The 16,937-nt window shown below is 50.8% G+C and overlaps 1 protein-coding gene across 15 annotated transcripts in view; it reads right to left on the bottom strand.

The window, feature by feature from the left end:
- Positions 1–16,937, bottom strand: part of LOC144373105 (uncharacterized) — a 60,823-nt gene that overhangs the window by 9,890 nt on the left and 33,996 nt on the right. For 6 of the 15 annotated variants that reach the window (XM_078036217.1, XM_078036225.1, XM_078036223.1 and 3 more), the window contains exons 4-14: positions 16,591–16,803; positions 11,078–11,265; positions 9,407–9,600; positions 8,965–9,170; positions 7,778–7,892; positions 6,327–6,442; positions 5,930–6,160; positions 4,737–4,851; positions 2,334–2,431; positions 2,052–2,168; positions 975–1,089 (exon numbers count right to left, since the gene is read on the bottom strand). In XM_078036217.1, the coding sequence (XP_077892343.1) occupies positions 975–1,089; positions 2,052–2,168; positions 2,334–2,431; positions 4,737–4,851; positions 5,930–6,160; positions 6,327–6,442; positions 7,778–7,892; positions 8,965–9,170; positions 9,407–9,600; positions 11,078–11,265; positions 16,591–16,632 (1,537 nt within the window). In that variant the 5' untranslated portion in view covers positions 16,633–16,803. Of the gene's footprint in view, positions 1–974; positions 1,090–1,206; positions 2,169–2,333; positions 2,432–4,736; positions 4,852–5,929; positions 6,161–6,326; positions 6,443–7,777; positions 7,893–8,964; positions 9,171–9,406; positions 9,601–11,077; positions 11,394–15,164; positions 15,920–16,590; positions 16,804–16,937 lie in introns of those variants that run through there. The other 9 variants (XM_078036218.1, XM_078036222.1, XM_078036219.1 and 6 more) reach the window with 7 other exon arrangements.

Here is a 16,937-nt window from a genome sequence, read left to right as displayed (position 1 = left end):
TGGTGCCATGACCCTGGCTGGGGGAATACAACAGCCAGCTTCTCCTTCCTCTGAACACCTGTTTCCTGTCGCCCTCTCTAACCTAGAGCCAGTTCTCCATCCCTTCTGGGTTGGATGTGGGGATCTCTGCTATGAATTTCTAAGGCTACCAAGGCCCCAGACAGACTTCCTCTTCCATAGATTCTACTAACCTAACAGTAGGTTAATATAGGAAAAAATTGATCCTAGAACTCATAGGGATGGTGGTCTTCAGCATACATAGGCTGGGATAATGGCTGCTGTGGTGTTTGGCTCACAAAAAACCAACCAATCAACCAACGAAAAAGCACTGGCATTATTATCAGATGAGCTCTGTGGCTACGTGCTCAGGAAGCCCTCCTCTGACTTTAATTTGGGATCATAACCTGGCTATTGTGATCACTCCTTGGCAGGTGGACTCAGGTACAGACAACCAGGGAATTTGCCCAAACACAGATGATTCAGGCTGTCCCCCAGGCTGTGTTTTCTTCCCAATTTCATCCTGTTACTGCTTGCTAGAATCCTGGCAATGCTCTGCCCAGGCAGTGGTTTTCTGATCATACAGAAGGCTTTCAATCCTACTGCTTCAATCCACAAAATGCCAGTTCCCTCTTTAGCCCATGCATTCCCATGTTCCTCTGAAACCACTCCTATCCCAGACCACAGAACCATACTGCTCCTGTAAAGAGGCTTTCCTCCTCACTCCTCACTGATGTCAGCTTTAGATGCCTGTTCATGTCCAGGGGAGGCACCTGGTGGGGAGCCACAATATCCACTGGGGTATACCATTGGACCTCGAGACCTTCCACCAGCAGAAGTGTAGTTGGCTTTGTGCACGAGCCCCAACACACCCTGTTGGAGTGTTCTTGGGGGTCAGAGACTACTCTTTGGTGCTAAGAGTTAACTTGAGTCCACATCCTGACCCTTGCTCCCTGCCATCTGATTGTCCCACTTACTCTGACGGTGAGAGATGATTTGGCCCAGCTCATATTCCTCCGGCTTCTCCTGAGTAAGCAAGTGTAGCTCGAGGGCCCTGCGGATAACGACAGGAGCCCTATCGTGGCAGGTCACCTGGAGCAGCATGGGAGACAGGCCTTCAGGAAATGGGCCTACTCAAGGACAGTGGGCAGGGGCATTCTGGAGGCACCTCCACTCTAAATACAAGGGCAACATCCATGACCCTACTACCTGAAGCTGGCCTCCTGCTCATCGGGCGGGCTCTTCCCATAGGTTACTAGCCAAATCCTTGTACATAGGACTTCCTGGACCTGCCATTGCTCTTTGTGGAGCTGCACTCCTCTCGAAGTGAAAGGACCCCACTACCTGCATACAGATGCAATCTCATCCCAAAAGTTGGGAGGAATGGGACAATAGCCTCCAAGATCCCAGGTCTGCCCGAGGATGCAGGCAGCATTGGGAATGGCCTAGGCACAAAACCGAGAGGCTTTGGTCTGGATTCCAGGGACAAAAACAGACCCAGAAACATGACCACACACAGGAGTGATGAAAGACAGTCACGAGAGCTCCTGGCCTCCAGAGGCTCAGTGCTGGCTGGGGTGTAGGAGGGCACCTCATCCGGCAAGGGTGGTCATTGGGTTACCTGGACATTTAGTGTGCTTGCTCCACATCCATATCGACTCTGCAGAGAGACCCTCTCAGCTCCTTGTTCAAGGAACATGCAGAACCTCACACTGCTGTCCTCATCCATAGACGTCAACATCCCATACAGGGGAACCTGCAACCTAGGTCCTGTCCTGTTCTCATCTGTCACCCATACCCGCCTCTGCCCTTCTGGACTGCATGCTGCCTTCCGACACACAGATTCCCTCAGACATGGCAGTGGACAAGCTGCTGCTCTCCCTCATCTCAACTCCAGCCCTTCACACTGACCTCTCCCTTCTTGATTCCCATCTATCCTCCTGATCTTCCAGAAGCTCCAATGCAAGAGGGCATGAGTATTCCATGGTATTGGACCAGTGTCTGCTCCCCACCCAGGTGTAAGCACCAGGGGACACCCCTGCTCCCAGGCTTACCAGGACCTTCTTGGCCATCTTTGGACTTTGTGTTTCTAAGTGGACGTGAATTAAGCAGGTGTCTCCCACCTGCTTGTGGGAAAGCGGCCTGGAGGACTTGCAGGTTGATTCTGAGAACTGTGGGGGATGGAACATCAGCAAACCCAGAAACAGAAAGCCACCCAGCCTGTCGGTTGGCTCTATGGGCTCCTAGCACATATGTCTAGGTGATGAGGCTTCTTATTTCCCCAGGTGGGAGTGGAATGGCAGTACAAGTACAGCTTGAATAAGGTAGGTGTTTACCTCCTTTCCCTTGACTTCGGGGCATTTCCTCACGATGAAATATTTTATTCCCGGATTCATGGACAGATACACGAGTGAGTGGTCAGGGACCTTGATTTCTGCAGAGCAAAGTGGACAGAATTGTTAGGTGGCACTCAAGGATTATACCACAAAACACCCACACCCCCTGAGAGTCTCCGCCAGGGCGAGCCTGCACCAGAATTGAGAGCCCTCCTATCCAGCTACAGTGCCACCAAAGACTCCCTCAGTGATTCTTCCCTGGAGAAGATGATGTACAGGATTCTAAACCAAAAGAGCACCTGGCAATGGAAACAGCACCTTGGGCCCCAGAACTTCTCAGTGCAGGTTAGATCTGCCAAAGGGACACTGCTAGGCTGTGCATCAGGATTGGCAAAGGCTCCTGTGCTTAGGCCTTTCTCCCCAGGGCAGCCATGCTCACACATGGGCATTCAGGGAAGCGTTGGATGGTGGGTGAATTCATCCCCTTGCCCTGGATGAATCCATTCATGGATGAATACGCGGAGGGGAGGTGGTATCCATCAGAGGTGTGTTGGGCATGGACATGGGAGGACTTCAACAGGGTGGTGCCCTGGAGAACTCTATTGTTTTCTAGGTTCGCTCTCCTTCCCCTTGTTTCTCATCATGAGCTGTCTGCTTGGTACTTGTATTCTGGTTCTTATTCTACTTCTGGCTCTTCTTTCTGTCCTGCATCTTCTTGTAGTTCTTTCTGGGTCTTTTTCTTGTTCTTACATGATTCCTTCTTGTTCTTCTTCTTGTGTATCTCCCTCCACCCTTCCTTTTGTTTCACCTCCTGCTTTTTCTTCTTCTTCCTCCTGATCTTCATCGTGTGATCCTCTACCCACTCGGGAGTGTCTCTTTCTCCTCCTCCTCCTTCTCCTTCTTTCTCTGGCAATGGTGGGGCGTCCTCTGAAGAGTTCAAATCTATCACACTCTTCTGCCCAGATGCAGCCTCTGTTCAGTAGTCCAAGATGAAATCAGTTCTCAATCAATGGCCGGGAGTGAAACCAAGACCAAAGACAAGTGACTTCCTTTCTTTGTCATTGTCACAGTCAGGAAAGACTGGATAACAGACACCACATTCTGGATAGGCTTCTACCTGTGGTAGTCAGCACCTCATCTGGACCAGGATTGCTAAAATAGATTCCACCTCCATAAAGCTTCCCCAATGAAAACAAGGTTTCCAAAATCTAGGAGAGGGCCAGCATCACTGCCACCCTCCTGCCATAAGGCATAGATGCCATCACACCTAGTGGGTTCCAGGCCCCCGGTAGTCCTCCCTTTTGACGTCTGTTACACACAAACCTCCCCTGGTCTGGAGCTTGCTCTCAACTGATGCTTGGGTTGAAAGTCTGTTTCTGAAATCACCTTCGTAGATTCTCAGTTTGGTAATTTCTTATTGATTGACTTAATTTTTTACCAGGGATAAAACCAGAGGCACCTAAGCACTGAGACCATTTCCAGGCCTTTTTACTTGGGTACAGGGTCTCCCTAAGTTTCTGAGGCTGTTTGGAAATCCCCATCCTCCTGCGCTGCCTCCCAAGTCCCTGAGATTCTCAGACACTGCCCCTTGCCCAGCTCCTTGCACCTCAGTCTTCCTCATGTGTGAGACAGAGCCAACCCAAATGAGGCGGTGTGTGAAAATGGGAAAACTCACTTACGTGCCCGACAGATGGTGGGTTCTATTGTGGACAGGCTGGGATGGTGGAGGCTAGGAGTGTCTGGCTCACAAAAAAGGAAAGAGCACTAGCATTGTGGACAGCTCAGCATTGTGGCCTACGTTCTTCAGAGCCCTTCTTTGTTGCTGGAAGGAATAATAACCTGGCCATTCTGATATCTTCAGTAGATGGGCACCCAGGCACAGAGGACTTGGAATTCTTCCCAAAAGAACCCAAACAGGCTGTCCCCTGGCCTTGACTTCCTCTTCACTGAGTCCTGTTCCCAGTTGCTGCAATCCTGACATTCTTGAGTAGGCAGGACTTCTCATATCCTGGCCATGGATCAGAACCTGTGCTGCTTCCGTCCACAGCAATGCTGATCCAATCAGGACCCATGTTCTCCTCCTCTTCATTTGAAGGCATCCTTATCAGTGAGCCATAAACCAAACTGATGATGGATAGAGCCTCTCTCTGCCTTTCCCTCATTGATATTAGCTTTGCATTGCCAGACCAGGTCCAGGGGAGAACACATTTAGGGAGGTCCAGCAGCCCCCTGGGGCCTCATTGAGCCCCTCCACATTGGACACGCCCATCACTGCACTTGGTTTCCTGCACCAGGCCCACCACACTTTGGTATTTTGGGGCCAAGGTCCACTTTCTCTTGGCTGTGAGTTATCCTGAGCCCACTGTGGATCATGTCTCCCCCCTGTCTGATTGTCCTACTTACTCTCATTCTCAGACATCATTCTCAGCAGCTCAAAGTTGTCCACATCCTCATGCTGCAACATATTTTGGTCCAAGGCCCTGTGGATGAGGCTTGTCACCATCTCCTGAAAGGTCACCTGGATCAGGGTGGGACAAATGTCATCAGAGAATGGCTTTTAGAGGAGCTACCCAGAAGACTGTGGTCAAACATTCAGGAGAAATCTCAGCTACATATACAAGGGCACAATCTTGTTATCCTGCTACCTGAGTGTGGCCTCCATATACCCCCTGGGTTCTTGCAATGTGCTACTAGAACAATCCTGGTACAAATATCTGCCTGTACCTGCCATCTCCCCTCCCCCTGGGGAGCCACATTCCACTCAGGTCAAAGGACCAAACTGCCTATGCACAGACACACTCTCATCTCACTGAGATGGCATCAATGGGCAAGGGATCTGCACACAAAGTGTGCTCTGGGATGCAGGCTGCCTTTGTGGGTGGAAGAGGCAAATGCACTGAAAATTTTGGTCCTTTATGCCACTACACAAAACAGACTCAGATACAAGAGTGTGCACTTGAGTGCTTCATGATAGCTTTGATAGGCCCTGGCCTCTGGAAGCTCGGTGCGAGTCTGGTTGTAATGATGTACTTGACTCAGCACTGGCAGTCACTGAACATGTCTCCTCTGCAGCTGGACACCTGTAGCATTAGCGTGTCTACTGCACATCCATAGAAATTCTGCCAAGAACCCCTTTAGCTCCCTATTCACATACATGCAAAGGCTGACATTCCAAAGCTTTGGCATGACCCCCCAGGTGATCCCGACCCCAAATTCCTACACCTAGTCATGCTAAGGAGGTTCTCTTCCCTGCCACCAGGAACACATCCCCTCCTACACATGTGACAAGTCACTGCCACCTCCTCTGCTCCAACCTCACTCATTGAGAATACCAAGTTGTAGGCACTGCAGCCTGCACCCTGGACATATCTCTGCCTTCATCTGTCCACAGCACTTCCTTCTGCACTTCTGGCCTGCAAAACCCACAGTACACAGGCCAACTCACCGCTGGAGCTGGGCATGCTGATGCTCTTCCTCCTCAGGTCAAGCCCTTAAGACGGACCTCTCTCTATTTCCCACCACAGCCCCGGGGTTGGCTGTGTCTCCTGCCTTCCACTGTGTGGACACCCAGGAGGCAGCCCTGCTGTCGGGCTTACCAGGATGCGCTTTGTCTCCCTCAGGCTCTGTCCCTCTAGGAGGATGTGAACAAAGCGGCTGTCTTCCACCTGCTCGCTGGAGTGAAGCAGAGAGGAGCTGCTACTGGTGACTTTTCTCATGCACCACTCATTGCTTTGGGTGGCCTGGGGCAATGATCCTGCAGCCACTGTAGAGCTGCTGCTCACAGCTGCTGGGATCCTGGATGCCACTGCCACAGAAGGCTCCAAGAACTGTGGGGGATGACAACATCAGCAAAACCCAGCAACTGCACCCCACCCAGCCTGGAAGTTGGCTCTGTGGGCGTTCTGCAACATCCATCCAGAACCTGAGGTTCTTATCCCCTTGGAGGATGTGGAGTGGCACCAGGAGTAAAGACTGAAGAAGGTGGCTGTTTACCTCCTTTGGCTTGACCTTCAACGACTTGCTGGCATCTGTTTCCCGAAGAAGAAAGTTATAATTCACTCCTCCATCCAGGGCATAATATACTTTCCCATCAGCAGGGATCCTCAGCTCTGGAGAGGCAGGGGCAGAGGCGTGGTAGGTGACACTCAAGGAATACACTACCCAACATCCCCCACAACTGAGAGCCTCTGCCAGCTCAGGTCTCACACACAGACCTGAGAGCCCCCAAATCCAGCTACTGTTCCACCAAAGACTCCCCACTGATTCCTCCCTGAGGACCCTCTATGCACAGGAGGTCCACTACAGGAACACCTTTCAAGGAAATAGCCCCTCGCACCCCAGAACCTCTTAGTTCACGTTGGACCCACCAATGAGAAACAGCTAGACTTTGTATCTGGATTGGTCCCCAAAGACTCATGTGTTGAAGGTTTTCTCCCCACTGCAGCAATGATCACATGGGTTTGGGGGAATCACTTGATGGTGGGTGCCTCCACCTTGCCAGTGGATTCATCCACTCATACAGGGCTACACTAATTTGAGGGGTATGGTTTGGAGGTGTGTTGAGCGTGGGTGGAGGATGTCCACAGCAGGGCTGTGCCATCCAGAGCAATATATTTCTCTTGAGTTCCCCACTTCTGCATTTCCTCCTCATGAGTATAATTCTCATTCACATTTTTAATCAATTTATTGTTATACTTCTTGTTCGGCTTGTGTTTCTCCTTCTTGTTCTTGTTCTTCTTCATCTTCTTCTCATGCTTCTTCTTATAGTCATCTTGACCTTCTTATTCATTGTCTCCTCCTTCAACTTATTTTCATTTTTCTCCTCCTCCTCCTCCTCCTCCTCCTCCTCCTCCTCCTCCTCCTCCTTCCTCCTCCCCTCTCCCCTCTCCCCTCTCCCCTCTTCTCTCTCTCTCTCTCTCTCTCTCTCTCTCTCTCTCTCTCTCTCTCTCTCTCTCTCTCTCTAAGAAGAGTTTACAAGCTGTGGAGGGTTCTATTCTACCACACACTTCTCTCTAGAAATGGCCTATGGTCCTAAATGGACTCAGTTTGCAGTGAATAGAAAGATTGGAAGCCAGAAATGATTCTTCATTGAACTGCTTTTCTCATGTACTCATCTAGGTCAGGAAAGGCTGCCAAAGTAGGCACCCTGTGGTTGTCTGTCTTCTTTGACACAAGACAAAGAAGCCTCTCTTCTTGGCCCCTCGTGGATAATAGCTTTGCAATGCCTCCTCAGGCCAAGGAAAGAAAACATGATAGGCAGGTCCACAGCCCCTGGGGAACATGAAGAACCTGCAGATTTATGCCCCATCATTACACTTTGTTTTGTGCACAAGTCCCACCATACTCTTCCTGGGCATTGGGCCAACGCACACTGTGTTTTGGCTCCCAGTTATCGTGAGCCCACTGTGACTCACTGCTCCCTACCCTCTGATGGTTCCACTTACTCTGATGGTTCGAGACAATTTGCAGAAGCTCGTAGTTTTCTGGATCCTCCTGCTGGAGCAAGTGTGCATCTAAGGCCCTGCGGATGATGACTGGAATTGTGTCCTGGCAGGTCACCTGAGCAGGGTTGGAGAAAGCTCATCAGAGAGGGAATTTGGGAGTAGCTACCCAGAGGACAGTGCTCAAGGACAATCAGAGACAAGTGAGCTCTCAACACAAGGGCACCATCTTGATACCCTGCTACCTGAGGCCTTTATGTGATCATGTGGGGTCTTCCTATGAGCCTCTAGTCCAATCTTGGTACAAAAGTTTGCTTCAACCTGCTATGCCCTACAGGGACAAGGGAATAAGGACCAAAAGGCTTTGTACAGACACACTCTAGTCCCATCAATATGGGAGGAATGGTCCAGTGGACTTCCATATCCCTGCTCTGGTCTGGGATGCAGCTGCATTTTTGTGTGGACCAGGCACAAACCCTAGGTGCTTTGGTCCTGACAGCCAGGGCACAACACACACTAGGACTCTTTAATGATAGGCATGGAAGTTGCTGGGCTCGAGAGTGTCAGTGCTTTCTGGGGTATCAGGAGGTTCGGACCCAGCAGGTGCAGTGGTTCAACATGGCTCCCCTGGAGGTGGACACCAGAGTCTCATGATGGATACTCCACACCCAGGAAAATTCTGCAGAGAGAGCCGCTGAATATCTATTCATATACATGCAAACTAGGACACTAATGGGCCCCTCCAAGGCCCCCAGTTGTCTGTGACCCACACCTACCCACCCTAATCATTCTACAATGGCTCCCTTCCCTTCAACCAGCAACATATCCCCTCTCACACACAAGAAAATGACTGCCAACTCCTCTGCTTCAACCTCCATGGTTCAATATACTCCTCCTCAATACCAAGGTCAGTAGAGGACGGCCTGCACCCTTGATATTTCTCTGACCTCCTCTGAACCCAGCACTCACTCCTGCACTTCTGACCTGCACACCCCAAAACACGCAGGCCCACTCGCACCCAGACCTGGCATGCTGCTGCTCTCCCGCCTCTCTCTTCCTCACTTTCTGCTCTCCTTCCTGACCTTCCAGAAGCTCCAGTTCAAGAAGACAGGCCTAGTCCAAGGTGTTTGCTGTGGACTCGGTCTTCCCCAGTGTGGGCTCCCAGGAGACTCCCCTGCTCGAAGACTCACCAGGATGCTCTGATACTGTGTTGTCCTTTCGTTTTCCAGGTAGACGTGAATGAGGCACCTGCCTCTCACCCGCCTGTTGTACTGGGGCCGTGGGGAGTACCGAGTGGAGACCCCTGATGTCCTGGACTCCAGCTCTGCCCCTTCCCAGGGAGAAGGCTCTGGCTCTGGGGTTGGCTTAGGAGCCGTGACAGGAACTGAGCTTGTAGCTAGAGGAGAAAAGATGCCAACATGACTGCCTTGCCCTGACCTTCGCACAGACAGACAATACCCCTGCTCCCAGGAAGAACTCAGGCCCTTAGCCCACACAGGACCTCTTTGAAGACTGGGGTCACTTCCTGAGTGGACAAAGGCTTATCCTAATTTCCAGCACAACACCAGGCATACAGACTCCCTGCAGTGGGACAGCAGTCGGACCTTTCCTCATATACCCTTAGGTACTCACCATAGTCCGCCTGGCTCTCAGGCTCTGCCTGGCTTGATATGCCATCTTCAGTTGGGGCCAGGAGGTGGTGTGCTTGGTGCTCCAGGAAGAGATACATATACGGCAGCAGCAGCTGCAGACTCAGAGAGCCTGGAGGCTGATGGGACGCCTCGATGAAGAAGTTCACCCAGGTCCCCAGGAAGGAAGGTGAGGCACTGTGGGGAGGCAGGTGTGGAGTCAGCAAAACCCTGGCCTTGCCTTTGCCACGGCCTCCAGAGCAAACCTCTGACTCTACACTCCTGAACCGTCCCTGGCTCTGAAGACACCAGTCCACCCCAGACAAGTCACAGTGGCTGTACAGGCAGGGACAGGACAGGTCGCCACAGGCAAAGAACCTTCAACGAAGGAGCGCTAGATCCATGGTTTGACCAGCTCTCCCCTCCTCTTGGCAGGCCTGACACTCTTCTTCCTCTTGGCTACCTGCTCTCCAACCTGGAATGCACCTTCCAGGAGTGTCTGTCCTCCTGCCCACTCTTCTCAGGGCTCAAGAGACAACTCCTCCCCTGGCGTGGGCTGCAGTGCTACCTCATTCTCTGTGAGCTCTCACTGAGTCTCCCTGAGTAGCAGTGGACCTCTCTTTTCCCATGAGTGCAGACCACATCTCTGTGGCCCTGGGGGAGGACAGGGAGGTGTGGTGTGGGGGATCCATTGTCCCAGGGGCTCTCCCAGAGGACCATGACTACCTACAACTCCCCGCCTTACCCCTCCTACTGTTGAAGCCCCACACCTTACACTGCAGGCAGAAAACAGAATTGGGGAGAGCAGCCTCAGCCTTCCCAAGTCAAATCACCTTGCAGGTCCCTATTGTGGAAACAGGAGCCCACCCTCTTGACCCCAAGCTCATTCCATGTTGAAGTTGGTCCAGGGGTCCATCACAGTCACTGAAGAGGACAACGTGCAGTTATGCCTCATGGAGTCAGGAATGCATTCACATGTAGGATATGTACTCATGGCACCTGCGGTTTTAGCCTGACCCCCATGAAAAGGGACACAATGGCAGTCATTTGCACCTCATTTTTCACTGGATTATGAAACATGACTGGAAACGTGTCTTCACACAGTGGGTGCTTTCTCTGTATTCATCAGTGAATGAGCCCAAACTGCTGATTCCCACATATCTCTGGGTGTGGGAGCTGCCATGTCCAAAGCCCCTGTCCAGCTATGTCCCAGCTAGGACGCTCTGTCCCACTATGGAAACTAACATGTCTTTATTAATCCAAAAGTGCTTTTCCCAAGGCCCGAGTTTTGAGACGCCTCTGGCACAGATCTACGTTCTTCACGAAGCCAACATCACACCAGAAAGACCACCTGGCCTCGCTGAGTCCACCTGGGAATGAGCTCAGTGCACACCATTGAGCTGTGGTGCCCAGTGTGTGGGGACTGCTCCACGGACCTCTGTGGATCAGCTGGAGTCAGGATGGTTTCTCTCCCTGAGAGGGGAGTTCACTGCCCTTGCAAGGCTGTGGCAGGCACCTCCAGGACTCGTCCCATTTGGGGCTGACTTTCCACTATGAGTGTGGTCCTCTATCTCATTAGGTATTACAAACCTTTGGGTCCCTGAGAGGTACATGGCAGCCCCAAGACCCAGGCATGAGGGGGCTACACACTTGGGCTTGGTGGTCTGGTGCTTACCTTGGGAACAAGAGATCCAGCACGTGCTGGGTGGGGATGAAATCCCAGGAGATTAACCCCATGTTGCTGCTGAAATGTAGGTTCCTCCCACCAATGTCAGGCAGGAGCTCATTCCTAAGCTGGTCCTGCCTGTAAGGTTCAAGGCTTTGTATGCTGAAGGGCTCCTCCGTGTTCTGATCATTTTCACCCTGGGTTGGGACCAAGAATGGTGGGTTCAAAATGGAAATGGTGACAAACAGAAAAATGACTTGTGCCAATACACTAGAGTCAAAGCACAATGGGACAGTTCCCATCAGTACACACACACACACACACACACACACACACACACACACACACACACACAGTCAGAATAGGAGTCCTGGGCCATTCATCAGGGATCAGACTAGAGGGCCTGCTGGGCTCACCTGCCCTGTCCTACTCACTGTTACTCTTGAGCTCCTCTGCGACAATCGCCAGAGGATCTGGCGTCTAAGATGAAGCCTCACCCAGTGTATCCACAAAAGGGCTAGTTGGCCCCCCTGAGATTCCTGGGAGCCTGAGGCTCGGCATTGTTTGCAAGGACAGGGGAACATCCTTCTCACTCCAGTTTCTCCAACCAAATGAGCTCGGATGGCTTGGTCAGTGAAGTGGGTGCCTGGATACCAGGGTTCCATGTTCTGTTTGATCCATTGTCAAGGCAATGATGTCATTTCCTGTGCCCATACCTGAGCCTCTTTTCACATAAGACCACTTTCAAAAGCCCTATGGGCTGCTGATTTCTCCTCCATGCCTACCCATCTCAGGTGCGCATGTGTTCACCAACAACTACCCAAACATCCCCACCAGCATCTGCCCTGCTTGGTACCACTAGAGTTCCAGCTTGGAGCCTTCAAAAATGCATTCACAACCAGTCCTTCCCTCTCAGCAGCTTTTGGACCCTGGTCCCATCATTGTGCAACTCATGGTGTGCCCAATCTTTTCTGGAAAGTAAGGTAGCATCTAATCTCTAGGGTTTATTGTGTCTATTGGCCCATAACACCCTCTATTCTCTCTGAAACCAGAGATGGGACTCACAGGTGGCTAAAGCACAAATGTAGAGATGGGGCAATCAGAAGAAGGAGAGAGAAAAATAATGCACCCTAACTCAATCATGCCTGTGTCCCACACAGGGATGTGGCCAATGTCCGTCCTATCCTGGCTGCAGTTCCCTCTCTACACCATGGCAAGTTGGAGGGCACTGAGATGCAGAGGCTGCTCCCCTCTGCCTTACAACTTCCCAAAGCTTCTCCTAAGATTTCAAAAGGGCCAAGTGTGTCTAGTGTTGGGGTCTCACAGAGACTCCGAGGTACCACAGCATCCTGATGCCCAGAACCGGTTCACCCCTCACCTCAAGGGGGCTCAGCCTCCTGATTCATGGGAATTGAAGTGGGTACAGGTGATGGGATATCATCTCCAAGACCGAGTTATGCCAAGTCCATAACCCCTGTCTGCATCCCTGTCTCCAGCACCACTCCCCCCTCTTTCCTCCTCAGAGCAAACAAATCCATTTAGCAAGTATGTCCTGTGATAAAGACATGACAGTCACCCATCCTCTCATTACAAAAACACTGAGGCTCAGCCAACATGGATCCTACTAGGAACACAGGCATAAACTCAGATTCTGATCCTCCCAGCTGAGACTCAGTGGAGCCTGGACTCCCAGCCTCCTGAGTCAAGGAAACAGAGGTACCTAGCCAAGCCACCTTGGATGCAGCTGCACACAAACTGAACTCATCGATGCCTCTTGCTCTCAGTTGTGAGTAAGAGGGGAGGCAGTGTTTCACAACCCTGGACATCAAGTGCAGTCCCCAGGCTTTGGGGTGTGCCCTGGCCTCTCTCTATCTGCCCAGGCCCTCCAACCCACACTGGCCTTTTACCCAACCTCCTCCTAGGTCCAAACTCAATCCTGCCTCTCAATTTCTGCTGCCTTCCCCAACACACTGCTCCCCAAATTGAGCAGGGCTGGCTCTCTGTTATCATGCTGGTGCCAGCAGCAATGCCACCCCACTGACATAATTCTGAGTCCCAACCTAGGCACTCCAGCTGTCTTTGCCACACCTGGCCTGTTTGGGCTCTGGCTCTTGCTCTTTTCTTTCATGTGCATGTGTTTCGAGGTTTTGAGTTTCTCCCACTGCAGAACTGCAGCTGTAGCAGGGTAGAGCTCATGAGGGTGACATTCTGAGCCACGTCCAATCCCATCAAGACTGTTAACTGGGGTGATGCCGGAACACAGTGCTGAGTGAACACATGGGAGGTGGTTGGACCCACCTTGCCTCTGAGTGGCTTCCTTTCAGGACAGGAATGTAGGGATGGGAGCCCCTGGCTTGGGATGCTTTGCACAAGGCGTGACCATGAGCTCCCTTTCCTGGCAAAAATGGCTCCACTCAGCATGGAGAGCACTGTCTTTCCTGGTGGCTAACAACAGCCCTGGACCCCAGAAAGGAACCCACACTCAAGATTTACGTCTGAGTGTGCATGTCCTCGAGGAAATGAGGTCTCCTGATCCCAGGTGCAAAGAGGTAAGTCCTCTAACTCCAGGGGCCATGAAGGGACATTTGAGTTTCCCTTGTCCTTCTTTCCCTCTTCTGAACCCATGGAGTCCTCACACTAACCACAGTTAGGACCCTGGCCTCATTCCCCAATGAGGATCATTAGGCTCCATAAAGAACAGTCTCTAAGATGCTCAGTGGACCAACAACCTCTGCACAATGTATAACCCTATTCATCCAAGATGCAAGAGGATTTCTATTCAGGAAAACCAGGAAAGGGAGAGCCTTTGTCAAGGACACAAGGACATTAGTGAGTGAGTAGTGATTAATGGATGGAGAACTATTTCCACCACCAACTTCCAGGAGCATATATGGCCCTTTGGAGAATTCTGCAGTGTGTTGGTGATTAAGGAGAACGTGTGAATCCAGGTGTCACTAGGTCCTCTCAGCCATAAGGAGGGAAACTGCCATAAAATAACTAGGACAAGGGTGTGAGGAATGCTCACTGGGGAGAGATCCGAAGGAAGGAAAGTGTACTCATTACAAAAGTGTTGCCTGAAAATTCTTAGCCAGCCAAAAGTCGTGCGAACTTGTGTGGAAAAAGAGTCTTTGCACAGTGATGAAGCTAAGAGCTCACATGATGGAACACAGCCTCAACTGGGACCAAATACAATATCTGATATTCTTGTAGGAAGAGGAGAGTCTGGACCCAGATACCAGGAAGACTGGGGAATACCAGCTATGTGAGGTTGGAGCCAGGACGGGATGCCCATATGGGAACCACAGATCGTGGGCAGCAATAGGAGAGTGGGCAAGGGCTGGGAGAGTTGGGGAGACAGTCCCCTAGGAACCTGTGAGGTGTTTTGGCAGTGGGACCGCCCAACACCTAGTGTGTTGAGCTCCTGGAGCTTGAGGGAAGGCCCTTCCTCTGTGGTTGGCCACCCAGTTGACAGAGTTTGGTTGTAGCAGGCCTAGGACCCAGCTGAAGGTCTGAGCATGTTGGCCATGCAGGATGGATCTGGACCACAGACACATTCTGATGACTGTAGGGTCTCAGCCCTGCATCAACACAAGCACCAAGTCAGGCCAGGTGGGGAAAGGGCTAGAAACACACTCTGGGGGCTGGTGCCTATATTACTGGGAGCACTTCTGACCCCAATTCCCTGATCTGCTGCCAACACAGGCTACAGAGGAGTGTAGAGGGACACAGAGCATGGATCTGCCCCACTCAGTGGGCCCAGGCATGTATCATGGCCAGTAGCCTCGTGCCATGCCCGGTGAGTCCTGAAGCGGCCCCCTCTTCCCATCCTGAGAGCTCTTCCCTTCCTCATGTGCCACTGCCTTCCCACTGTCTCTGGAAATATCTACTTGGTGTGGTCCTCTGGCAGTTTATTATTTAAGTTAAAAAAAAAAAACAGGTCTTGGTGCTCAAAAATATTTGATTTGCCCATCCTCATCCCCCAACCCCAATATTTTCATTATTTCCTCAACATATGAAATTTTACTAGCAAAAAGTTAATTTTGAATTATACAAAGTTGATTCAAATAACATTGGTATAAATAATCAATCACCGTACTTTCAATGTTTGTTCTCCTTTCCTGTTAGAAACTGCTGGGAAAAAAGAGAACAGAGGGGGCTGGGGATGTGGCTCAAGTGGTAACGTGTTCGACTGGCATGCGCGAGTCAGTGGGTTCGATCCTCAGCACCACATATAATAAAATAAAGATGTGTCCACTGAAAACTGAAAAAATAAAACAAACAAACAAACAAAGAGAACAGAGGACAGACTCATGGAAATGCTTGAACTGACAAGAAGCTTCCACTCAAGCTCAGCATTCAGTCCTGGACAGGGTACGACCAGGCCACTTTGACATCTACTCCAAAGAGTCTACCAGACAGAATCCTCTGACTGATCCCTGAGTGAGCCATAGGAACTGGCTAGAAAAGCCTTCACATCCTCAATACATTCTTCACTTCAGAATACTGGACAAGCATTGATATCCATCTCTCGTTACCTTGCTCCCCCACCAACCATTCTTCAACAAATTCAAAGGAGCAACTCATGCAAGCACACAGAAAGGGGTGTTTACTACACACATCCATGTGCGAAAAAGACAACTGGTATTTCTTGTTTGGGCTATTTCAAATAAAATCACTTCTGCATGACCTCCACAAACCAAAGGAAAATATTTGTGAAATTCCCATGTAGAAGACAAGATACACTTGCCAAGGAGGCAGTGCCAAGAATTTTGACACTCCAAATGTAGAGTGTGTGTTTAGGAGGCAGTCACAGTTTCCATGAGAGAGTCCCATGAAATCAATTAGGAAGATCAATGCTCTAGCCCTACCATACAAGTGATGTAACCTTGAAAGAGTCATTTAGTCTTAGCAACCATCACCACTAACCACTAAGTTAATGAATAAAGGTCCTCAGGTGTCAAGCTACAAAATGTGTGATGAGCATGGATGAGGATGGGTGGGAGAAGTCTCCCCCTCTAACACAATTAGGGAAGGCTGTGCCTGCCCTCAAGAGGCTGGGGGGCCTTGGGATCCTGCCACAGAGGGGGATTCCAAACCTCACATCCCCTGACCCAGGCCAGAAGACCAGGTACAGTCCAAGTATCCTGGGGTGGCCCAATGGTAATAAAGGTTAAAAGGAACTAGGAATCTGCCTGGATCCTCAATCCCCTACTCTGAGCAGGGCTGCATGATGAGGCCAGAGGCCATCCACAGCAATCTGCCTTTACAGGAAAACAGGTACTGCAGATTGCCTCTGGCTCACTGAATCAGGGTGGTCTTTTCATAAAGCAAGACCACTTCCTCACATTTGACCAGCAGCTCATGTGCTGACAGCACAAAGGCTGGCTTGACTCAGGCCCTGAGAAACGAAATAGAAAATTCATAGCAAATCCATCTTTAGCTCATCCACATCATCAGGGGCTCTGGTTCATTTCCGTCAACAAAGGGGTCTGAAATGGTGTCTAAACATGCTGGGGACTCACCTCTGTGTGGAACTCTTCAGGAAAAAGGGGATCAAATCTCATGAAGCAACTCTTCTCTCCTCTAGCCCATGGGCAATGCAAGGAACCTGCATGATATCAGAGGCTCACTCTCTCTTCTCATGTCTTCTGGAAAGGAATCATTAATGCTTACTTCAAGGTGAAGCAGAAGCCTGAATTCCCAGCTGCACAGAAGTGTTTGAGTGCAGTGTCTCCCTTAAAACCCCAAAATAAAAAAAGCAGGTCATTAAACAGGCACATGGATTAGAGTACATGATCAATGATCCCTCCTCCCTGGAGCCTTCCACATGCCCATCTTCCACATTCATAGTGCAATGCTTGGCCATTCT

Source organism: Ictidomys tridecemlineatus, unplaced genomic scaffold (genome assembly GCF_052094955.1).
Source record: "Ictidomys tridecemlineatus isolate mIctTri1 unplaced genomic scaffold, mIctTri1.hap1 Scaffold_233, whole genome shotgun sequence".
NCBI lineage: Eukaryota > Metazoa > Chordata > Mammalia > Rodentia > Sciuridae > Ictidomys > Ictidomys tridecemlineatus.
This window is presented reverse-complemented; position numbering and strand designations above follow the sequence as displayed.